The 25,941-nt window shown below is 41.9% G+C and overlaps 1 protein-coding gene across 1 annotated transcript in view; it reads right to left on the bottom strand.

Moving 5' to 3' along the window:
- Positions 1-253: 253 nt before the first annotated feature.
- r3hdm2 (R3H domain containing 2) overlaps positions 254-25,941 on the bottom strand; it is a 38,786-nt gene continuing 13,098 nt past the window's right edge. The window contains exons 5-23 of the mRNA XM_010770638.1: positions 24,415-24,474; positions 23,724-23,864; positions 22,827-22,935; positions 20,113-20,208; positions 19,642-19,673; positions 18,981-19,034; positions 15,768-16,003; positions 14,799-14,965; positions 14,084-14,182; positions 10,761-11,054; positions 6,882-7,017; positions 5,990-6,147; positions 4,896-5,035; positions 4,469-4,569; positions 3,482-3,651; positions 3,171-3,315; positions 2,330-2,421; positions 1,638-1,722; positions 254-1,012 (exon numbers count right to left, since the gene is read on the bottom strand). Of these exons, the coding sequence (XP_010768940.1) occupies positions 630-1,012; positions 1,638-1,722; positions 2,330-2,421; positions 3,171-3,315; positions 3,482-3,651; positions 4,469-4,569; positions 4,896-5,035; positions 5,990-6,147; positions 6,882-7,017; positions 10,761-11,054; positions 14,084-14,182; positions 14,799-14,965; positions 15,768-16,003; positions 18,981-19,034; positions 19,642-19,673; positions 20,113-20,208; positions 22,827-22,935; positions 23,724-23,864; positions 24,415-24,474 (2,698 nt within the window). The 3' untranslated portion in view covers positions 254-629. The remainder of the gene's footprint in view (positions 1,013-1,637; positions 1,723-2,329; positions 2,422-3,170; positions 3,316-3,481; positions 3,652-4,468; positions 4,570-4,895; positions 5,036-5,989; positions 6,148-6,881; positions 7,018-10,760; positions 11,055-14,083; positions 14,183-14,798; positions 14,966-15,767; positions 16,004-18,980; positions 19,035-19,641; positions 19,674-20,112; positions 20,209-22,826; positions 22,936-23,723; positions 23,865-24,414; positions 24,475-25,941) is intronic.

Below are 25,941 nucleotides of genomic sequence, written 5' to 3'. Positions count from 1 at the left end.
GGGGGGGGCAGAGAGGGTGCGCAACTGTGCGTATGAAAATGTATAAATATGTGAGATTAAGAGACAACTGGGTGACGGAGAGTTAAGGAAGGAGAGACAGCATTGGGAGGGAAAGGATGGAGGGCAAAGGTTTGACTGTCCAGTGTGTTTTTCTTATGTGCTACGTGACCCTGTTGACTGTGTGTTTGTTTGTGTCTCCTTGTAAGTGTGTGTGTGTGTGTGTGTGTGTGTGTGTGTGTGTGTGTGTGTGTGTGTGTGTGTGTGTGTGTGTGTGTGTGTGTGTGTGTGTATGTGTGTATGTGTGTGTGGAGTTTCATGTGTTTCTGTATAATGGCAGCGCACATTCCACGGCGCACATTCTCTTGTGTGCTCATCTGCTATATAAATACAAAACAAAAACAATGAATAAAAACAAAACCAAATTTGCAACCAAACCCCAGCCACCTCATGATTCACACCTTCTTCCCTTTTATACATTTGACACATCATTAAACTCAAGTACACTTTTTTTGTTTTGTTTTTAAATTGTACAATAAGAGCAGTCCGCCTCAGTTCTCCTTCCTGTTCCACCAAGAGTCTCTCTTTCTGTCTGTCTCTTCCACTCTGTCCTGCCTCCCCCTCTCCCCCCCTCACTGAGAGCTGGCCCTCTCCAGCACGCGCAGGTCATAGTTCTTTCTGGCGGCCCTCAGTTTGAAGAGGCTGGCTCCGCTGTTGTTAAGTTTGAAGGAAGCACTCTGGGCGGCCATGGTGCTGGGGAACACGGCCACGACGGTGTAGAGGTGAGCCGGGTCGACTCCCTTCCCCCCCATGCAGGGCCCGAGGCCGGCGGCAGCCCCCGGCCCTGCAGGCCCCCCCCCGGGACAGGAGCCACAGCCCCCTCCCCGGCCTCCCTGGGGCTCCTTCAGCCACTGGATCTTGGCACCGCACATGGACAGCTGGTTGAAGAGCTTCTCAGCCTCCGGTCGGGAGATCCCCTCCGGCAGGTCCGTCACCTCCAGGACTCGACTCACCACTGCACACAGAGACCGGGGGACGTTAGGGTCTTTACATCAAACACCTGATTCAAAGACCTGACATGTCTGTTTCAGACTTTTAGCAGCGTGCATTAGCGCAAAAATCTGACGCCAGAGGAATCTAACTTGGAAAATCAATATGGCTCCTGGAATACTGAAATTCAATTGTATGTTCATAATAAAACATTGATTATTAAATAACTACAAATACTACATCTTTTTATAGGACCCTCTCTTCTCTCATCAAATCCCCCAAAGACGCTCTAGGTCAAACAAATACCTTTGAACTGAAAATGCATTGAAACACAATGTGTTCATTTCTATTTAATGGCAATCACAAAATAAGGAGGAGTTTGTGACAGGAAACTAAGGGAAAAAAAGCTATTCTGAAAATAAACCTTTTTGTATTTGAAATGTATTTATTAGGATAAACCCCTTGAGATGCACCATCTCTTTTTCAAGGGGGTCCCGAGCACACGGTGTGCTGCCCTCCATTATCTACCATCTCTTCTCCGAGAACAGAGCGCTCCGAGAACAGAGCGCTCCTCTCAGTGCCAGCAGAAACACTTCAGGACATCACTGGCAGAGGATATTGTGCTCGGTGAGGATGCACGGCTGACTTACCAACATCAGTGGTGCCGAGGTCTGTTGATTGAGATTTGAGTGTTTGTTTTTTCCCTCGTGCCCCGTGTTTCATTACTCCTTGGCCCTGAACACATCAAATGTTTTATTAGGCTTATTATTACATGCAGTTCCACAGCAAGGCACTAGGTGGGGGTGAAAGCAGTCAGTGTTTGGTAAATGGAAACTCCAGAAGACAAATATCCAGCTCAGTGTATTATGGCTTGGATTGAAACGGTTACATGCTGCAAAGGACGATTTCAAACTATTTCCACAGCCAACATGTTATGGTTGGAACTGAGGAAAGTTGCCACTGTCCCACAGCTATATTTTATTTATATTCCTGGGTGACTAGTTGGTCACTAACACATTTCTATCACCCTCAACAACATGTAAAAACAAATGCAGATATAAGAATTACATTTATAATAGTACAAAATATGTTCTTGTGTTGTGACAATAATAAATGTCATTGTTTGTCTTGACAAAGGACAAACTGGAAGGCGTACATTTGACATGGTAGTGTGTTTAGAAACATGTTGGAGCTTGCGATTCATGATGGCTCCATTTAAGCTAGACGTGAACTGAATTAAAAAAGCGATGCATTCTTGAAATGTCTGTAAGAGCAGAATCAATCTGAGCCTTAAGATGTAGAAGGCTGGAGTTATGCGTTACAGCGGCCTGCCAGTACTGACCTGATGGGAGCTGTAGGAGGACTGGCCATGCATGAGGGGGGGGCACAGGCTGTACTGGAGAGGCTGCCCCAGCAGGGAGTAGCGCCCATCACCTGAAAAACAGAAAGCACCAGTTAAAGTCTTGAATCCTAAAGAAATTGACTAATAAGTCCAATAAATAATATATAAAGATCAAAGCATGTTCCTGCCATCTTAAAAAAGAAGGTGCTTGATAGATTTCTTGTCGATAGGTTTTGAAATCAAGATGTACCTTTAACACGACTGAAGAGTAAAACATTTGTAAAGCACACCAAGCAATGAGAACTGGGTCAAAGGGCCCAATGAAGCTCATTTAGGTATAACAGCCCTGGGTCATATTGATATTACTGTGGATCTCTATCAGTAAGGGTCTTGCGGCTCTGTGTGTGAAAGGTGAGGTGAAGCCACGTGAGGTTTGCCCTGGTGGCACAGCACCACTGGTGTGATCCTGCTGCTGTTGGCTCAGGGCCAACAACCACCTGACCAGGTTAAAAAGTCACTGTGGCACAAACAGGGGTTAAAGCACACATTTGTAATAGTTGTGACATTCAAAGTATACACAAATAGTTATGGTTTACTTTGACTAAGATTAAACCAAAATTACCAGACTTTTGACCAGACTAGCAATTGGTGAAAAAAAAAAAACATGGCGAGTTTAATAATTATGATTAGAAATGAAGAAGGATTGAACACAGGAGAAGAAAAAAGTAATGTCCACCACCTGGTCTGCTGTTTGTAGTTGTGTTGCTGTCCCTGTTACCAGGTAACGTACAGCTGTTTGTGTGTGCAGGTTTAAACCTTCTCTCTTCTTCTTCATTTGTACCTTGAGCTGGTCCTCCGGGCCGGGGGAACTGTGAAATGAGGGGTAGTGGTCCCAGGCCGGGACAGACGCTGCTGACGCTGCCGGAGGGAGACGGGGTGGGAGACTGAGTGGGGGAGGCCAGGGGACTCGTCAGCTGGGTGCTGGCCTGAACACAAGGAGAAAAACCAAGAGGGAAAATATTTAAAAAACATGAGAGGAGTAGTGCCGTCTTTAATCCTCAGTTTGACCAATAGGTGACTGTTGAATAAATACATGTACATGCATAACAGGATGACCCCCCCCCACTGGTGAGGAAGATGTTGTGTGTGTACCTGCGGAGTGTTGTCTGGTTTGTAGAGCTCGCCCGGCTTGCTGGGCCTCTGCTCGATGCTGTAGTATTTGCACGGGTTCCACTGGACCAGGGGCGGGTTCTGGGAAGGCTGCGGTCCGTTGGGGACGCTGAGCTGCATGACCATCACCCCGGGCCCAGGAGGAGGAACGCCTGAGGGAAACACAGAGCATGACATACATGACAGCTGGAGGAGCTCAAAACAACATATAGCTATAGCTATAGCGCTCTCTCTCTCTCTCGCTCGCTCTCTCTTTCTTTCTCGCTCTCTCTCGCTCTCTCTCTCTGTCTCTCGCTCTCTCGCTCTCTCTCTCTCTCGCTCTCTCTCTCTCTCTCTCTCTGAAAAACAAACCCTTAAAATATTAAAACATTTTAAAGACTGAGGCAGTTTCTCAGCAACTAGTGCTTTTCTGCAGAGAACGTGTAATTCACACTACCAGCGTAACAAGATGAAGCACGTTCTTCATCTCAAACACATTTAATATGCTTCAGGAAGACCCAAATCATAGGTTTATTGTTGGATTTAGTCTCAAAGTGGAGGGAAAGTTTAAAATCAAAACCTGAAACCAAGAGTTTGAGTGAGAAACCGACCAATCGTTGTTGTTCGACAAATCAACATAGAGCTGAGTAAACGGCACAAACAGGAGCAGAGGTTGAAAGGATAAAGTGACTATCGTTACGATCAACATTTACTTACTAGGTTTGTGATTTCTTCAAACATTTCTTTTTTAAGGAAATCGATGAACAAGTTCAACCTGTGAACCCTGTGTACCTCGCTTTACCTTTACCCTAAATACCTTTCACCTGATTCGTGGGTAGGGCAGTTACAAGTAGGGCATCTAAGTTGCATAATACTCCAGACATTCATTTTGGGAGAATAATGCTCACAAAGAAGATACAATGAGTATATAATACATTAAACGTTCAATGTTGTTTATGAAATGTTTAACTAATCGCCCTTCAGTCTCACCTGAATATTGCTGCTGCAACTGTTGAGGGTTGCAAGGGGACGGCGACTGAGTGATTTGATACTGCTCAGAGCTGGGGGGCTGCAGGTAGCTGACTGCCGGGCTGCCGGGTCACACACACATAAAGGGGAGAGAATAAATGCAAGGGAAAGGTACATATACATACAAACACATACATACAGGTGAACATAAAACACAACATTATTATAAGCTGTTTCTATCCGGGTCTTAGGAGCATCCATCGCCCAAACAATTATTCAGGCAAAAATGTCAGAATGCCGCTTTCAGACTCCGAGACATGCAGAGATCCTGCTACTTTCTGTATATCATAGTTATCTAAATATATTTGGATTTTGAACGACCAAACAATTATTAGAGAAATGAGGGAATCAAAAAAGGGAATAATAATGAGTTTGCGTTCAGACATACCTTGTGCTGCTCTGCTGTGTGGGGGTGATAACACTGTAGTAGACGGGCATGGGGCCCTGGACCGACTGGCTGACCGGCACCATCACCTGCTGCTGGTACTGCTGCTGCACCACCTGCTGGCTCTCATTTCCCACTGGTACCTGCAACAAGGGAAAGGGCAAGAGAGAAAACACCTAAGGAGAAGTTCTGAGTGCTGTCAAAGCTAAACAACAGTTTGGATCAAAGAAGACCAAACTCACAGATGGATTAACTCCCGTCATGATGTCATTATTACTTGGTCAGACACGTGTTGCTGTTTCAAAAGCAAATGTCAGTCTGTTTTTATCTCGTTATTTGCAAGCGTTAAAAATAGTATTCAAGTAAAGGTATTGGGGTAAGTTTACTCAAGTACTGTAATTAAGTACAATTCTGAAGTACCTGCATTACATTGTTTTACTCCTACTCTACTTGAGTATTACCCCTTTCCACCTCTACACGTTTTTAATATCTTAAGTTACTTTGAGGATGCAAAATATAAACAAGAGATACATTATGATGGTTATCAGTAAGGATACAATTCTATTGATCACCTGGTCAAATTGACAAGCAATGCATGAAGCACTTAAAATGATCTGCATATTTCCACATTGATAAATCTGTAAATATCATCAAATGATATCATATTTATTGTACCGAACTGGGCCATTTGCATCAAGTAAGATACTGAATGAGGACTTATTTCCTCATTATTTTACAATGTGGTACTGATCATTTTACTTGGACTAAGTGAAATATTTGAGTACTTCTCCTCCACTGGTTGTGGGAGTCTTTTGGCTGTAGCTGACCCGGCAGATGAGCAGCTATTTCATGAAAATAAAATGTACAGTAACCTTTGAATAATGTGCATGTTTGCCACGTTATCAATAAAGTGTTATTCAAAATAAATTGTTTTCAAAAGTGTGCACCAGGTGGAGCTGTTAACCATGCCAAGATCAGCCACATGTATGTGGCCACTGGTGGCGCTTAACAAAGTCTCCAGGCAAGGCACATTTTTTATTGATAATAGCAAAACCATCAAAATGGCATTATTTTGGCTGACTTTAAACTGTCCATACCTGATATGATGGCATCTGCGGGTACTGAACCATTATGCTCTGCATCTGTCCTCCCATGCCGGCCCTCTGGGAATTGAGCAGGCCGGGGTTCTGGGGCTGCTGCACTCCCATCATGCCCTGGTAGCTCGGCTGCTGGCTGGGCATCATGGTCTGGAGACCTGAGGACAGCAGAGAAACTATTTGAAAAGGCGAATGATAAAGTAAGAGTATAATACAAGAGAGGAGGAGAAGAGAAGAAGGGTGGTTGGGCCTTTGACTGGAAGGGGAACATCACATTACAACAGGCAGACGTACAGATGACTTCAAGAAACACAGAAACTCCATTTCAGAACAAAACATTGAGTTTACTTGGATGATGACACAAAGGAAAAAACACATTTATCTGGATGAACTTGACATTTTTATAAAGTAAAAAATGCTAGATACCTTGGAATGTTAGCATTTTATGTTTGCATTTCCAAATGTTTATCTTTGAAGCTATATGGAGAAAGCCAACAAGCTTCATACCGTCACAAAGCTCATACTTCAAACCACGCAGCGGCCATGTGCATGATGTAAGGAAAGACTGACCGCAGTGTGCATGATGGATTTGGCAGCCTTCGCTATGAGCCAGAGTCCATTCTGGTTGTCGATCTTTTGCTAACTGTACAAACACATAATCAACCTTGACAGTCCCCAAATGAAAGAGACTGAGGGATAAAGGTGTCAAGGTCTTCCGAGAAAAAAAAGAAACAGCTCTATTTTGGTCCTAGCCTATTTGATTTGGCAGGACAATGCAGGCGAAAGGTTGTTTAAAATCAACCTTTTACCTGGTAGACAGAGTATTGCTGAGTCATTCTTTTTGCAGCTGGAACAACATAATACAGTAGCATAACAAAATGTTCAAACTGACCTGACTGCTGTGTGGGCTGAGGCATGGCTTGTGTGCGCTGCGCAGGATAAGACACCTGGTGGGAGATGGGCTGGGGCACACGGTACTGCTGGCCTGAGCTGGGATACTGACCAGGAGGGTAGTATGACACCTGTATCTGGAGACAAAAACACACGTATATAGAGATTCAAATACTAAGAGAGAAAAATTACTTTGGATGAATAAAAGTGACTCCGTCTTTCCTGGTATTGCTCAGTGCCATTCCTATACTGAGGCAATACCAGGAAAGATTGTATTTTCATGGCATTGAGAGCACATTATTTCATTTTTAAATGTTTTATCAATAATGATCGAATACTTGTATTATTATATCTCAGTTTAGGCATCCTACAGTGACTCTTCTTTGCCACTTGTGACAGCAAACACAAGCGCTGTGAATAACAGTGACATGTGTGAGTTGATGTTTCACTCTTGTTGGACCTGTCCACCATTGAGAGCAGGAAGGTCCAGAACTCACTGTTTTCCGAGGTGTATACAATACAAGTTGTGAAATAGTTGCCAACAATTAACGTACCTCCCTTTGAGAAAGTAGTTCCATCTACTGAGGATGGGAGGTGCTCTAAAATCAATACTTAATAAATGATTCACTATATTTACTAGCTTGTTGCCAACTTTGTCCGTCTGGTGTTTAGTGCAGGATGGTAAAGTCTGAACACAGTAAACAGCTGAGGCCCGAAAGCTGCAAAATACAAAATGGTCTGACTGGCTAAATGAAGCATACAGAATGGATATACTAGGCCTCAAGTGGATAACAGTAAGGAAGTTGAATGTTGGGAGGATGCATAGTTCCTGCCTGAAACCTCATCTGCATACATGACAACATTCAGCCCATCTCGAGGCTGCAGCGCTGTTAATATTTGAACTCCTGCTACACTGTCCACCACCCACACGTTAAACAACACAGAGCTCCTTCCATTAACGGCCCATGCTGTTCATACAGAGTGGAAATCAATAAGAGTGAGGATAATATATATGATTGTTTGTAGGGTGATAAAAAGCACCAAAACAAGCGGTCTATATGGGTCAGTGCTTGGAACAACTAAATGAAATCGCAGAAAATATAAGCAAAAACAAAAGTGTAGCTAACTTTGGGACTAACTTGCATCAGTATATTAAACAGGTAGCAAGCATGGGGACTTGACTTGGGTCTTTGGGAGTTGTAGTATTTATTCACCGACAAATAAACTATACACATTGCTACGTTCAAAGCCACAGCATTACTGCTCACTTCAGACTTATGAGTTCTCAGAAACCTTGACAGAGAAATATTATGCTACGTAGACTAAAACTCCAGCTAATGATGCATGCACAATTGTGCCTGCAAACTCTCCTGGAAGGGGGCGCATACACTGCATCCCCGATAAATTATGATTTAACCTTTTTGTGCTTCGATAATTAAGTATCTCTGCCCTATAAGCAAGGTCATGCAAAAAACACACATTAACTAATAGTTTGCACTGCTGTCTGAGGTTTAAAACATGTGTACCTGATTATAATACATCCTCTGATGCTCTAAGCAGACATGACTGACCCCAGATTCACTTCATATGAACACAACACTATTGCCAATTAAAAAAAGAAATGTAGTCACTTCAGCTATTAGAAACTCCATCTTCTTTTACAACTTAGCCCCAGAGACACATTACAGGACCTAATGTCTCCCACAGGGTGTTTAACGGCCAGGTCAATTTAGTTCTCTGCTCAAATGAATTATAATAACTTTTTTATGGAGCAGAAGCCTAAGGGAGGGAAGGGAGAGTGTGAGTGACAGAGTGAGAAAAGTCATTATTGTCACCGCCTCTGCGATCAGAGGAATGTGGCAGGCGAACTGAGAGCGAGCTTGTGGAGATGACACACGGCACTTTGGGCGCTAGAACCAAACTCCCCCACTGGGTGAATCCTGATACTTCACAGGAATCACATCCTTGATATGTCACACGTAACTCTTTTGAGTTTATATTCTGTTATATTTATTGCATTCATTCATCCCTGGAGAGTTTTTAAAGTAACAACAATGTGTATGGATTTTGTAATAACCTAGGCAGTTTCGTGGAAAGGACAATTCAGATGTGAACTATGGACAGCGTTATATTGGTACACCCCTCAATTAATGGGTGAGCGAGTGCAACCTAGTCGACATAAGCAGAAACCCGTTACATCTTTGAGACCACCTCTACTTTTAACATGATATTCTGTTGTCCAATTATATTGTGTCCAATGTAAAACATTCAAATGATTAGGCTTCCAAAAATACATCTATAATGAAGGGATATTACTTGGATTCCAAAGTTCTTTCATGGTAATGTGTACTTTCCCTGTAATTACTACAACATGACATAGCTCTTTCCAAGACACTCATATTACTAGAAAAATATCTCTGACATGACTGACCAGATAATGTGTCATTTAAAAACATCTTCTGGTCATTTAGTCACCAGAGGAGAGATGAGTGCTGTGCCACAGCCGGAACCACAATGTAGTTTACGTGGGTAGATTTCGCTTGACAATTAAACCAGTTCTTTCCTTGTACCAGGAAACTATTACTCATTGAGATGTTGTAATTTCACAGTTAGCGGAGATCTCAGATGTCTCAATCCAACAGCTTTAGAAGTTACTTCCCTGTACACCTTTCCTATAAAAGGGAGATAACTGTGCTGTTGAGTAAGCCTTGTTCAAATAACTTTGACGCTCCCAGGTAATGCAATGCAAAGAAACAAATCAGAACTCTTGTTCTCAGTGTTTAGTTCCTGTAATGGAAAACCATCATAAGACTGCTCATCTCTGTATCTGTATGTTAACAAATTGCAGCGTTGATCACACAGTGTACTCTTCTAATTCTTTAACAAATCTTTACATTAACACTCATTAGTATGAGGTGTAAGGAACATGAGCCTCACAGTGGCCAATATCTCAAGGAAGCAGGAACAGTCTGTCATCAGATGGTGTCAGCGTGTTCCAAATATAATCTAAAGGACTAATGAACTATTTCACACATGCATAACGATGGATTCAAATTATTCCAGTACAAATAGCAGTTTCCCCAGAGAATCATCAACACTCGAGAAACAACCATCCTAATGCCATCACTTCTTCCTGGAAAAAGTGACACAAATGAATACAAACTAAACAGTTCCAAATAAATGTTTACGTATTGTGTATGTGCAAACCGTGTATATATACATAACTCCTGTGTTCACCCTTACGCCCCTACACACGGCGGCGTGCGTTGTCGCTTGCCGGCGGGGGGGGCTGAAACTCGACCAACAACCAATCACATGAATCTCCCGCCCCAGACACACAAGCACGCGGTTTGATTCAAGTCCGTAGGTTCGCCTCGTTGATTTGGTTTGAATCCAAAATACTGCCACACCGGAGAATCGAGATGTGTAATTAGGTTTTGTAACCAATTCCATTTCACTTTAAATTCCCCGCGAGTAAGTCACACGTTGTCTCCCGCTTGTTGCTATATTATTAATTTGGCTGCGACGCTGCTGCACGTGCACGCGGACTGTCCTGACCTGGCTGTGTGTCAGCCCCGCCCCTCACAGCGCGCCTGGCAGCCACAGCTCGTCTGGCAGCCACAGCGCTCCAGGCTAAAATGCTGGTCACATCTTTATGTAAACGGGATTTATCGAGCTCAGAAAAGTTATCGAGTCCATTTTTATTTATCGTACGATAAGTCAATTTATCGATTATCGCGACAGGCCTAGGTGTACCGTATACAAATATTTTAGCAAATTGATACTGTATCACAAACGTAATATACTCCCATTTCCGGTGTTCTGGAAACATTCAAACAAAACCTTTGTTCGATATTGCAGCCTGTGGAGAAAAGCGTACCTGTTGAGGTGGAGGGGCCTGCATGTAGCCCTGTGGGGGGGGCGGGGCCTGCATGACGGTCTGGGATGGAGGAGGTGGTGGAGGTGGAGGATGGGGGTGTCCAGTGGCAGGCTGATAGCCAGACGGAGGCGCCATAGGCTGACCCGTGGTAGCCATGATGTAGCCGGTCTGAGGAGGCGGGTGCTGGGTCAGCACCGTGGGAGGAGGCTGATACATGGGGGGGGGCTCAGGGTTCTCACTGGAGCCCTGCCGACTCAGAGTCATCTGGGTGAACTGTGGCACCAGATCTTCTCCCTGGGAGGAATAAGAAGGATGTTCGATTGCCACTAATTACAAATTATACGATTATTAGGATGAATCTAGATTACACAATATTTCATGTATAATAAAATAATACCTACACATTTCCCTCAAAGCCAGCACTCTAACAATGCCTGCTAGTATTCAGACATAAAGTGCGCTACAGAAAGTCACTGTATGAACCATCTACAGATATGTAAAACTATAGGTCACAATCTAAAGCTTTTTATATCTGTAGCAGGGTATATGCAGGAATCCTGAAGTCAAATGTAATACCTTTGAGTTTTACATGGTTACATTGGCGACACACTTTACCTCACATTTACTATATACAGTATTGATTGTCCTTCCTCCTTATCGTCCAACCATTTGGACGCAAACTTGAATTTCCCCATAACGATGTTGTTTAACAACCGGCGTAAACGGATCAATCAGTGAGCGTGCGATGTCCTGTTCAGATGACGTCGAATCCAACGGGACGCCATAAATAAACTACACAGAATCACACTACACACCTACGCAATGATTACATTCAGGCAAACTGTAGAATACAACCTCTTTGGACAATTTACCTTAATTTTCGGACTATAAGGCGCACCTGAATATAAGCCGCAGCAGCTAAATTGAATGATGTGTACATATATAAGCCGCACTGGACTATAAGCCGCAGGTGTTTTAATGTTTAATTACCATGTGTAAGGGTTCGTGCACGAGGGGATTGTCGGGAAAGAGATGGCTGTTTGAGGAAGCTCCCATTTATTAACATTTCAACAAACAAGTTGCATATTTGCATAACGTATTCAAGTGTTAGCATTTAGTGCAATAGTAGCTACAGAACATGTGCTGTGTAAACTGTACTGTATCACATAGCGTTTCAGACACACAAACTTTTCAACTTTCAAACTTAAACGGTGCGCTCCCAGCGCACGTTTAACACCTTTGCACAAACTGTCTCGCTCTCGTAATGTCTGTCTGTTTTGCTCTCGTTCTGCTTCTCGTCACACTCTCTGGTGGTTCCACTTTTACTATTACCCGCTCGCTCCTGTCTCCTCTTCTTGCGGTGCTTCCAGCTCTTTTCGGGTGCTGGAGCCCGCCGTTTCTAAAAAGGTGGGGGCGCGGACCTGTTCCAATTTGAGCCGTAGAGTTAAAGGTGGTGGGAGCGTGTAGACCTGTAAAACTCCGCATAGAAGAGGTCCCCTAGTGCCGTTTACGTTGTAAACAATTCCATCGGACTTATGACGCGCCACGGTGGTATATAAACGCAGGGTTGTAAAAGGGGAAAATAGGCGCCAGGCTATAGTCCGAAAATTACAGGGTATATACTTATCGAAACAAGCTCCAAAAATGCTATATAACTTGAAAATGCCGGTCTTAATACTTTTTTATGAGCCTTATTTCTCGCTAAATTGATTTTCACTTTTACATATCTTTTGATGACCCCGCGGCACCCTGTGTCATGATACAGGCGTGTTTCTCGAATGTCGGTGCGCTTGCTTTGGTAGCACTCATGTCATCGACAGTCGTCTTGCTTTCGAAGCGAGGGCAAGATACTTCTGCATGTGGAAAACTGAGAGTATGAACAGGCGAGCAAGGTGTTGGCAGTTTGTGAGTCTATGAGAGGCCACCCGCTTACATTTTCCGCCACAGATTTTGGGGAAATGGTCCGTGCGCAAAGCACATGTGGGATTTTAAGGACCGCGGAGTCTACACATGTGCAGCTCGAAATTTCTCCAAGCGAAGTACGCGCGGCTAGAATTCCAAGTATGCTGGACATTGGAACCAGACTTCGGCGGGCACTCGATGACGTAGTATGCTTGGATAGTGGCTCTGCAGCAGCTTTACTCCAGATTGAGAAACACCCACAGTTGTAGCTGCTGGCAATCGGTCTGTGCTTCTTCTTAAGTTTAGCGCTAGGACGAGTGTTCACTAAAGCCATAATGCTCCTTAACAACAGAGTAGAGCACTTGATATGAGTTTTAAGGGAGCACTGTGACATTTTGAAAAAATATCCATCTCAGGTAAGAGGATCAATATCAATGACCTTGTTTTTGATATTCATCTGCCTTTTTAGTTAAATGGTTCAAATAAACAGAATGTGGTTACATCTCACACAAATCAATATAAAGTGCTTGGCAGACCAAAAGCAAATTGCCAAATAAGGCAAAAACTCTTGCTTTTTTTTGTTCACAGCAAGACACATTAGCTTGATGTACATGCGACACCGCAAAGAGGCGCGTTCACACCGCAGCACTTTTCCCACTTTTCGTCCATGTGTGAGATCTCTTTAGTTTTCATTGAACTAAGTCAGATCTCGTTCACACCGGAATAAGTCCCTGGGGTAGGATTAGGCAAATGAAGCGGCTGACGTCACTTCTTTCTGCTGCTTGGGTTTAATGCAGCCCGCAGACAACAACTTCACGTGTGTATACTGGCCGCCCCAAATCCCCGGCCGGGAAGTTCCCGGAGTTAGGGACTGGCTTCAGTAGAAGCTGCTGGGAACTCCAGCAGCTTCCTACTGAAGCCTTCCGGAGTTAAACCGGCCATGTTTTATTTTGTGTTGCCATAAGTTAGTCTCTCTGCGTCTGTGCGCTGGGCTAATGTTAATGCTAATAATGCTAATGCGAGGATAATAAAATGGCGGCTTCACAAAACTTTTTGGGAGTTTTACGGGGCGTGTTTTGCATTCCGCCCAGCCAATCAAACATAGGAACCTTTTTTTCCCACGACTGAAAAGAGGGTAAAAAGGTTCTCATTAACTAATTTAGTTCCTGGGGCTTTTTGGTGTGAACGCAAATATATCGTAGTTCTGGTGAACTATTGTGGGAAAAGTACTCCGGTGTGAACGCGGCTAAGGAGTGGCAAATACATTAAAGATTAGTCTCTAAAGATTTGTTGATCATCAAATATATGATTATTTCCTGATTGTGGTTATATACCTCTGAGAACATGGTATGAGCGTTTAAGACTTTAAGGGTGTCCTTAATGCAGTATTTGACTCATGAAAACACAAGTGGTGTCAGTACCATTGTGTACTGCTGGGGAGGAGACACTGGCAGGAGAACCTGGGGGCAGGAGGGGCTGGAGTAGGAGATAGGCTGAGAGGGCTGCAGAGTGGCCACCGGCTACACACATCACCAGGGAGAGGGAAGAAATAAAGAGGCAGAGCAGGGAGAGAGGACGGGAGGCAGACGCAGGAGGATAGAAGGAGACAAAGATAAATGAATACATAGGACGATGAGGGTTAAACATAGAGGGAAAGTTGTTAATGAACAGATGAAAAATGTTTATCTTATGTGGTTTTAGAATATTTCACCAAAACAGTAAAACGAGGTTTACAAAGTGAGCTACTACTCTAAAAAGAGACAAAAGAGGAAATCTCTGTCATTTCATAAACTGTTGTTGATGTGTAATCATGTTAGCTTGTTGCTCCAATGTACCTTATCTTTAGATGGGAACAATCTGAGGCTAGGACTGTAATAAATGATTATTTTCATTATCAGTTCATCTGTTGATATTTTTTACATACAAATGATTCATTGTTATGTCCATTATATGATAGATATTAGTACAAAACAATGTCCCTCACAGGTTCCTAAAAGTCAGAGGAGATGGAAAAGTACTACATGATTTTTTTGTTGTCAATTGAGCACCAGAATAAATGACACCCTAATTAACTTGAAAGTGCGTCTTGGTCTTACCGATATGCTTGACGTAAATACATATAGTGGCGGTACATACCTGAGCGATCATGTGGTTTCCCATGGGGTGCTGCTGTGGGGTGGGCAGCAGGGCGGTCTGGGGCGGGACCTGGGGCTGCGGCTGCTGTGACGGGCAGGGAAGAAGGCTACGGCTAGACTGGGAGGCTGCAGGCGGAGGACACACATCAGGACTGACTAGGGACAGACCTAGTGATGCAGAAGAAAACATGAAACAAAAAGATAATACTGCAGATGTTTCTGGGTTGTGAGTGAAATACTGGCTAGTGAGGACTAAGGGGAATGTATTATTATGGTATGCGTGTGGAGTCGTGGCGAAAGATATCAGATTGGCATGTCGCAATATTAATCTAAAATATACCAATTGTTGATATGTTAATTAATCAGATCACTATCAAATTTAATATTGTTTGTTTAATAATGTTTTCATGGCAAGTCTTTAACTTTAGTTACTGCATTTTTCATTTAATACTATTTCTTGGTTAAAAAAAAGAACAATTAAAGATGGAAGAAAACATTCAAATGAGGATAATACTGTTTTACCAACAGCTTGCAACATATTGTTGCATTATGTGTTGTTTCTTAAAACTGCTGTGCTAGCAGGTTTCTGTAAGTATTTAGTTAGTGCGGTTTAACCTACAGGAGTTTCCAAGAGTCTATGTAAAAGAGGAGTCAATGAGTCAAATGCACCTCCTGATGTCTTGCCTGAATCATCTGTCGAGCAGCTAAGAGTAATAACTATTAGTACATTTTAGGAGAACGCTCAACAATAAAAAGCCAACAGCTAGAGAATAATAATTCCGACTGGATCAAATGGCTTGAAATCTGTTTGTGCTTCACTTAAGTAGCTTTTGTTGTATTAGTAATGGTTAATAATGTATATAAAAGGGTGTGGTGTTTTAAAAGTGAGATAATGCTAGCATTAATGACATACAACAGAAAGTCCTTAATATGTCTCTCCTTTTTCTTCACTTTTCTTCACAGTGCTTACCAGAGCGAGAGCCTTTGCAGCTTCCCTGCGAGCCTTTGTTGCTGCCAAGGCTATCCCCTCTGGTGAGGATGGAGATGCCAGAGAAGCTGCTAGCCTTGGTGACGGGTGGCCGGAGGGTGCGGTTGGAGCTGTCTGAGTCGGTGCTGCTCCAGGGCCGTGGCTCCAGGCACTTCATGTCACTGTCTGTGCTGCTTTGACGACTGCTAGACGCCCGGCTGGAGCTCTCACGGTTCCCTCTGAGAAAAGACAGCACAGGGAGGAAGAGGAGAGAGACGAAGAGATGAAAGGAAGGGGATAACATGGGGATGGAGTAGGATAAGAGGAAAAGAAGAGGTAAAGTAAGGAGAGGTAGGAGGCAGCAAGAGAGAGATAGGTAGAATGCAGAGTTGAATTTAGAGGAGGAAAGAGACACAAATGTAAATGGGTAGAGGGAGGAATATATAGAAAGGGAATTGTGTAGATGTAGACCGGGACAGAATGAAAGTGAAAGACAAAACAAGATAGAGGGGAGAGCAGAAGAGAACAGTAAGGTCATCAACAGGTGGAGAGGACAGTGTGACAGGCTTCATTTAGGATGGGGCATTCAACACCGATGCACATTGGCTGGTTTAGTTAAACCACGATACAAAGAACAGGCAACATACCACCAACAATATTATATCCCATTTTAAACATCTAACCAAACATTCACACGCACAAACACACATCAAAACCCATCCACAAAGGAAAACATACATGCAGGCAGAAAAGATGCTCCAGACAATCAACAGGGGGGGTGTAACGAGATGTCACGGTGACACTGGATGAGACAAACTTCCATGAATTCATCACAAACAGCATCAAAGACAGGAGACACCATTCACATTAACAGAATGAGCATTTGCATACATTCATGATATCTTTTTTAACACATACATTGAGATAAACAGTAACACATGCAATTTAAAACCTGTTATATTGGACACAAAAAATGACATACAAACAGGACACACATACACCTGTAAATTACACTCAGACTCACACACACACACTATCTACAAAATAACAACTGGTTCTTTAAACTGTACTGCCGTAGACACACTCATTGTGTTGTTGTGATGCTGTCACCCTGGATAAAGGCAGCTGCCAACAAACCATCACTCTGGGAAAACCCCTCTATCACAACTGAATGGTTCAGTCCGACATTGTCATGTCAGCATTAGAAGTAGTAGCGCTTCATTTAAATATGTCCTAATGTGATTTAAAATAACACATTTGAAACTTGGACATGGCCTCCCTTCACAAAGACACTAGAGGGTATGATTTGTATTCTGTGTTTAATACTTATTCCCATGGTTAACTAACCTCCTTATTTTAGTAAAAGAAGAAAAGTTAAATAACATTTTATGTATTACAAAAAAGGGGGAAAAATTGTTTAAAGTTTCTACTACCAAGTGTCTTCGTCATTATAAGTGTTAGTTTTGAATATTAATGTTTAATCACACAATTAATTAACATTCTGATATCCGGAGATCTTGTACAATGTCCACTATGTTTACGAAGATTTACTGGCTGATACTCGGTTACCGAATCCTTTTTGATCTGAACCTAGCTTTATTTGACAGCCTTACTTATTTTTTTCCTATTTTGTTGTTGACAAAACAATCAAAGTTAGCTACACATAGTGGTGGCGTAGCATTAGGTTGAATGTAGGCTCTGCAGGTCAACAGAGACCTGTGACATTAAGCACAGCAGAGTAGGAAAAAGCCAAGTTAACTCTTGTTTTCTTTAATCCTCTTAGCACTGTAAGAGGGGTAACAAGAGAGTATGCCGATGTGAAAAGAACAAGAGTGAAATGAATTGAAAACATGCAAGGCTGATTGTGGGAATCTCTATGACGAGAACTGTGATGTGGTATGGGTTGTAAAACGCGAGCGATAGTGAGTGGTGTTTGAAGGTGGCTGTGGCTGATAAATATTTCAGAGGGACTGTAATTAATGGAGGATCTATTTTGAGTCTTCTCTGCACAGCCTATTTTAAGGGAGGATGGGTGCTCTGCCGCTCTCTGTGAAGGGAGGCGCACACTTGTTCGCTTCGCTCTGCAGACAAAGATGAGAGCAGGAGGGAGAGGAGGAGGGATTCTGCTGCTGATCACATGATCTTTCATTTCCACTCTCTGATCACGACAGCATTCCCCATCACACGCACAAGCAGGGGAAGCAAGGCTGCTTATGTGCCTCTATCCCTCTCAGGCTTTGTTTTAAATGGCTACATTAAACCATGCCCCACAAAAGAGGTTCTGGTTTATTTAGGTGAGGACTGTGGTGTTATGCTGTTATTAATTAACAGCATGGGTTCTGCAACACCTAATATCATTGACTCAGTTTGCTGGGTTTGGGGTATAAGGCTTGTTTTCAGGTGAACTCTAAAAAGACCATAACTTAACAATGCCATATTATTAAATTACACATTGTATGGCAACCTGTCATGACATTCCTGCAAGAATCAGAAATATTAGTGATAAGCAGGGAATAAACAAATAGTCCGCACATAATTAAAGGGTTCAAAGATTGAATGTATATTAGATACTCCTAGATAATGAAAAGTAAAAACGAAATAAACTGTTGCCCTTTATCGCAGAAACGATTAGTTTACTTATTAAAAACATGTATTGTTTTGTTAATCCTCTACAACAGTACATAAAAACAATATAAATGTGTCAACTTGGATTCATGAAACACATTTAACACTACTCGCTAATATTGTTTGAACAAAAACTCGTATTGCTTTAATTAAGAAAATGAATATAGCCTTTCTGCACTCTAAAATTCGTATTATTTTTGTCAGATTGATAGAACAATTGCATATACGTACCGTTTACATTTTCTCATATGCTACTATGCAACAGGTGACATGTTAACAAAAACTACAAGACTAAGTCAACCACAAAACAAACAGGTTACTGTGGAAGCGATGCAGTTACTTTATATCAAAATGTAGTTGAGGGAGGATGAGTGGAAGGGTAAGTAGGTCAATCAGTCCCCAGTGAAACCACAAAGCAGCCATGCATGGGCCATGGGAAGCCCCACAGTGCAGTGCTGGAATAGCCATCAATCAGCCGACTACGCAAAGCAAAGATATAAAAACCACCACAAGTCACCACTATCATCACCAAACCACTTTGAAAGAATGGGCATGGCAACACAGAAGTCAAAGTCAGCAGCACCCCAATACCTAAAGATCTGCCTCCTCTTTTGAGAGCTAGAGCAGTAGCCCTCAGTGGAAAGTCTGTTGGGGTTAACATTAGGAGAAAATGTGGGGGTTACAGGACTGCATTGGAGAACAGGAGGGGGTTTTGGGAGGGGGAGATAAGGTGGGAGGTAGAGGTAGGCAAAGTGTAGAACTTTTACCCTGCAAATAAAAATAAAAAAGCACAGAAGGCAGAAACTTTGACTATTGAAAGACCCACGCTGCTCTTTCTCTCATACTCTGTCCTAATCTTTCAACCTCAATGGCCAGGATGCCAAGGGATGGAGGCTCACTAAGTGCTGTGTGAGATAACTCATTCCTAGAAAACATTTGTTCCATTACCGACTAATCTTTCTTAAAGACATCATGTCTTCCCTCACAGTCTAACAACACTTGGAGAGAAACCTCAGCATGTGCATATTAATCACAGTAAAAGAACAGGGGCTACAGTAATGTGATCAAATTTAAACAAATAAATCAGTATATATAACCGGTACACTATGTTATGTTGATGGGTCTACAGCCCTCTCCATTTGACATAACTGGAACTTAACAAGCGTTCTGTAGCTTTAAGGGGAAAGGTGGCAGAAATGCAGTATAAATACATTGCACACATCACAGTCTCCACTAGGATGAATCATCTTACCTGTTGTCATTGATGTATCCATTTTGAGAGGACTGTAAGAAAAAGGACACCTGCACATTATGAAATGCTTCATTCATCCAGACGGCCAACATTTTTTTCAAAACAACCTTTCAGAAGTTTTAACATTTTAAATGATTGTATTTTGCATGTGACATGGTGTTTAAAGTAGCTGTTCCCATAGTTTGATAACCTGCATTAAAATTAGAAACCTGTTTTGATTAAACCCTTCAGGCCTCTATTATCCAAATGAAACAATGAGATAAGGTAAAAACAACTGTTTACATCTCGCAGACATGCACCTAGGGATCATGCTCTGTATTAACGGGTCACAAGCTAAACACACTGGAAAACACCAACTTCAGATATCAATAACACCACGTCTAAATTCAACATTTATTAACAAAAATGTACTGTCCAATTTGGACCTTTTGACATCTCACTATTCAAAACCCTTCCAGGTCCAATACTTACTTCTCGGGCAAAGATCCTATCTCGTACCCGCTGATACTCTTCCTCTCGCTCTTCAATGGACTTGCTACGTCGCCCGTCCTGCAGCGGCACACGGATCTAACATTTAGGAAAACAATCAAATGAATAAGTGTTACAATCCATTATTCACTTTGACAAAAATATGCTAAAGTTTTATGTAAATACAATACATGCGTAGCGTCCTTCGGTAAAGATAAGTAGCAACAAGTCACATGATAACAACAGTAGCATGCCATGGAGAGCAGCTGCTTGCCGTCTTAACAAAAACAACAGAATGGAAACTTTGCAAACTGAGTGTTTTGAGGGGTGGGAAAAGTGTGGGAAGATTTAACGTGATAGAACAAAGGGAAATGACAAATATGCAAACGCTTTAGGTGCCAAGAAAATGTGTCAATGTTTCAAACAAACACCGTCGGAATGATGAAAAAAGTGTGTGAAATTTCAGCAACAACTATAGCATATTATTCCTTATTATTTTAATCCTTTGTGGTTAAAAATGGAAGTGTAATGTGTGGTTTAAAACCTAAATACCTATGTTATTAAACTTCCCTCTGAAACAACAGAGATTTTTTAGTTGTGAGATTATTATCTGACTGTATACTGTTGTTTTAAATGTGCATCTTGCACCATTCCTAAAAGTGTCTGCAGTGTGGATAAACAGCACACGTGCGAGGCCTGTACTACGATGCCGGATTTTCGCTTAGCCGGCTAACTTCAGGGAAAACTCTGGGTTTCCGGTCCTACGACGCTGGTTCTCTTCTTACCGGGGTAGATCTCCATGGTAACTTATGCTGAACGGCTAGCCTGCTCCGGAGCAGGTTAGGTTCCAGGATAAGAGATCAACTCAGTGAAAGCACCGCCTGCTGACCAATCAGAGCTCCGTGTGCGGAGTTTAAAGCGATCAAGTCATATTACAGGAGAAAGGAAATACAGAAAAGCTGCCGTTGCAGGAAAGACGGCCGGCAAAAATCAACTGACTGTGTGAACGTGAACATTAATAGAATATCACCTCCCATCTTCAGAGCAATCGGACTATTATAACATTAGCGTTAAGAAAGCTTACTTAAATATCTGCCACAACATAAGTAACCGGATCAAAGTAACAGTATGTACAGTCCGCGGCACTGAGTGCAGACTTCGATGTGTCCCATTATCATTCATATCACGTCATAATCCATCATATATTTTCTTATCTGAGTCAGCTTCTTGAGCCGTATCTGGCCGTGCAACAAAGTGTCACGTACTGTATGCAGAAGTATTATTTTTAAACAACACATTAAGTTGACGAAACACTCGAGTCAAATGTAATTAAAGTCAGATCCACTCGTGTCTTAGACGGGGCAGTGATATCATAAATCTGTTAATGTACGCATTCAAACACTTTTTCTTTTACCAGCTGTATTCACCTTGCAGGTGCAACTATGTTGCTTTTATCCTGGATAAAGTGTTTAAGTCAAGATGTTTAAAGTTTAACGTCTTCATATGTCTAATATTATAGTTCAGTTTTCATTCAGGAAGTAAGACGCTGCACTGTCAGTACGCTTCGCCATGTTTGCGATTGCTCAAATGTTGCTAACCCCGCCCCTTTCATGTGAACCACGTGCACTCAGCCGGACAGAGAAACCTGGCTTGAGTTAACGAGTTGATAACCAGCGTCATAGGACCGCTTAGCGAGAGCGCGTTTGTTTTGGGTTAGTCAAGCCAGATAACTCAAACATATCCAGGGTCTGTTGAACTGGATTCGTAGTACAGGCCTCTGGGTTACAGTTGTGTGGCTCACACTCAGGAAATCAACAAACAATGGAGAGATATTCAATACATTGCAAATTGAAAAGTGTGTGTCATTTATAGAGACAGTATCAATAACATGCAATCTACTGCATACAATTGCCCTGTTATTAGTTTAGTACAAGTGTTTGCATTCGGTAATGCTGAGTTGTTCTATCTCTATAGTAATAACTCAAAACAAGGGGTGGACAGACCTGTGATCTTTTGGACTTAAACAAAACCTAAATGTGGCGGAAAGGTCTCCTCCATTTTTAGTACCAAACCAAGTCTTACAGATGGTTAAATCTCCCTCCACATGCTAATTTTCACCTGTGTGGTCACACCCACCTGAGAAACTCAAATAATGTAGTTATCTCAGTTGAAACTCTGCATGCTCTTAAACAAAGCTACAATTGTTTCACCGATTGACTCTTCTGTTAAAATCCCTATCTTTTTTTGAAAGAATGGCAGGGTTATTTTGAATAATTCACACATAGATGATGCTGCAGCACTACCACTCCTACTTCCAGATGCCAAGTTAACCTGGGGGCTCACCACTGGAAATGTGTGAGTGTTAGATTCACAGCCCAGCTGGCATCCAAAGAAGACTGCCTTTTTTCATCTGAACTGGAAAAGGTTTAAAATAGTTATATTCCATCACATCCATCTCTGCCGACTGACAGCTAATCTAACAAAGGGACAAAACCCACATAGAATATATTTGTAAGTAGATCGGCAAATTCGTTTTATTCGTAGACAGATCTTTACACCAGATTCATTTTTTTGTTTTTTAAAATAGTGATTTGGGGTATAGCCTGTGATAGTAAAAACTAAATAATAACATTGGGTGTAAAGTTCCTTTAACTACAGTGCCACTATTGTTCTATAGTAGGATATATGTAACAATGTGACGGTACAATGCAGTTTACCTGATTATCATCCTTGTCCATGCTGGCATCATCTCTCTTCAGGATGAATTTCTTCTGGAAGTCCATGTTACGTTCATCTTTGATGTGTTCAGAGAATCTTTGTTCTGGGCTGTAAAGGACAAAAGACATGATTTTAACATTCTATAAAAAACTATACAAAATATTACTTTACTGCAACATTTGAGAAATGGAGAAAATTAGCAAGGCAACAGCAAAAAATAAGTACATCAATTACTTTTCTGACAAATAGACTGTCAATTGTCAGCCAAGAAAAGTAGTTTCAATGAGAGAGGGTCCCTCTATTTATTGTGTGGTATTTCATATTTTAACCATAAGAGTGACTAACCCATTTCCCTTCTCACTATTTAGGGAACTTAAAGTGATGCATTTTTAACAGTTTGGCATTTGTGTTGGTGGTTTCCCCATCAGCCCCTAGATTCCTCATCAATGACTTTTAACTTGTGTGGATTCCTCCGGCGCGGTGATGCTGCTTTCAGCTTTTAAACAAACCTTCCCTTGGATTACATTTTGCTGCTCGCCAAGTGTTTGGTTCAGGTGGTTCTTCATCCTGCTCACACACAGTGTATAGTTGTGGGATTCTTGTACTACCCATATGCTGTAGTTGTAACAGCAATGTTTGTTTTTGTGTGTTGTCCAAGAGTGTTTACATTACTTCGTGATTTCATTTGCATACAAAAGCCCCGAGTTAGTCCCCTATTGACACCATTATAATCCCTGTATTAAGAAATGTCTGAATAAAGTATAATGCTTCTTTGACTGTTTTATAAATTCTGGAATCATTTCAGTACATTCTTTGCATACCTATACTGTATAGTCATCGGAATAAGATATCATTTAGCTGCTGAAGTCTGAACCAAAGTTAAGAGCAGCTCTCACATGCGAGTGTTGCCAGTCTTGTTGATGATGACAGCCTTTCCCGTCTGATCCACGTTGTGGTCCATGCCGAAGTAGGCCGCCACGCGGTGAAGCAGCATGCGGTGATAGGACGTCATCTGAGGAAACTTCTTATACTGGTTACTGCGGAGGACACAAAATATGGATTAACATATGATATTTGAATACTACACTGCAAAATGTGTTTAATGTCCAGTCTTCAAAATTAAAAGTACTAAGAGTATAAAAAGAAAAGAACCACAGCATTACAATTAATTGGTAAACTATGTCTCTTTTGTTTGAGGCTGTAATGTGTACATTTCTTTTCAGCATTTAAAATATTTTGAGAACATAACCCTCTTAGGTTTGTTCTGCTAACAAATGGATTTGCATTCTAAGGGCTTGGGCAAAACACCAGGCTGTCTGAAATAAAAATGGTAAAAACACCAATTCTTCATTCTTGTAACCTTGGATTTTCTTCTGTTGTCTTGTTCCCTACATAATGTTCCTCTCAGAGTTTGCACTGCTCTGCTAACAGGGGTTCACTGAGTCCAAAGCTAGAAACACTGTCTGGCTAAACTTAAAAAGAAAGTCAACTACTACATGCCATATTTATCTTACTAGCTCAGGAATCTATAAATAAAAAGGATGGCTGTAGAAAGTCTAAATTTAAATACAGGAGAACGTGGCTTACTTGTCGTCATTAATGAACTCCAGGATATCTTGTTCTAGTTTGAGCAGCATCATTCGATCCCTGTTGGGCCAAAGTGGGAGAGGGAGAGAGAGAGGACGGGAGAGATCAGAGGGGGGAGTGTGTCAGTGACTAGAGTGCAGCGAGCATACCAAACAGAGATCAAAAAGGTATGATATATAGCAGGGGTGCCCAACCAGTCGATCGCGATCTACCGGTTGATCGCGGGGAGATTCCCAGTCGATCGCGAGATGTGTCTAAAAATAGAATATTATTCTGTTTATCGTTAATGTCCTATAACATAATCTTCCTGTGCCAGAATAATGCACTTGAACGCATCAAAGCTTTGTGATTGGCCGGCGTGACCCCATGTGTCGGGCGTGGCTGGTGGGCAGTGGATTAGTTCGCTGACGTTGTCCGCGTCAACAGGAGTGACAGTCCGCACACACACAAGACCGCAATTATGGCAGAAGCAAAAAAAACCAAGATATATAATTTTCACTCCGAGTGGGAGGATGATTATTTTGTTATCTATTCCAATTCAAAGTCCATCTGTCTCATCTGCAATGCGAGCGTGGCTTTATCGAAGAAGGGTAATTTAGGAGCGGCATTTCAAAACAGTGCACAAACGCTACGAGACGGAATTCCCTCCTAATTCTGCCCTAAGCTCCCAAAAGGGGAGGGACCTGAAAGGACAGCTAAATGCACAGCAGTCCATTTTCACCAGGCCCAACAAAAAGAGCAAGGCTATGGAGCTATTTCAGGGTCATAAGTTTTGATCATTCAAAAAAATACAATTTATTTGAAAGTCCAAGTTTTCATCCTGAACTTTGAAAAATACAATGTTGTATTCAAAATAAAAAAAAGTATTTGAAATAATTGTTCAGGTTGAATATTATTTTGATTCAGTTCAGTAATTTTTTTAAATAAAATATTTATTTTCACATTTCACTTTTATACATATTTCATATTTGAATACTTGTTTTTTTCAGTTTCAGATTTTACGTTTTCAGATTCAGAACAATAATTTTTTTCAGTTTCAAATCTTTTTTTTTCAGGTTTCAATCTTTTTTTCGCCTGCAGATCGTTTTTCACTTTCAGATCTTTTTATTTCGCTTTCAGATCTTTTTTTTTCGCTTTCAGACTTTTGACCCTGATATTGCTTCGGGGGGCGGGGCTTACCAAAGAGTAGTTTGGCACCCTGAGTGACAGCCCTCCCTCTGTCATGATGCCTTCATGGATGTAAGGTAGCGCAAGAAATACAACTACACACTTTCTATACACAATACTCCCGTGATTGGTGGTAAACAAAACTGATCCAGCATCAAAGTTCCGTTAAGCGAGCTGTTGAGCATCGTAGTTGGCAACAATCAAGGTATAAGAGCAATAAACTGTGCTAGAATCTGAAATCACGTATCCGCGATCAAGCGTTGTCCTTCCCCACTTCCAGTAGCTCCGTGAACGCAGCATAGTATTGGCTTGGTTTTTGCGATCAGAATCAGAATCAGAATACCTTTATTAGTCCCACAG

The sequence above is a fragment of the Notothenia coriiceps genome, unplaced genomic scaffold, assembly GCF_000735185.1.
Source record: "Notothenia coriiceps isolate Sejong01 unplaced genomic scaffold, NC01 NC01_scaffold00009009, whole genome shotgun sequence".
NCBI classification, from domain to species: Eukaryota; Metazoa; Chordata; class Actinopteri; order Perciformes; family Nototheniidae; genus Notothenia; species Notothenia coriiceps.
Note: the sequence above shows the minus strand (reverse complement) of the source record. Positions and strands in the feature narration are given on the sequence as shown.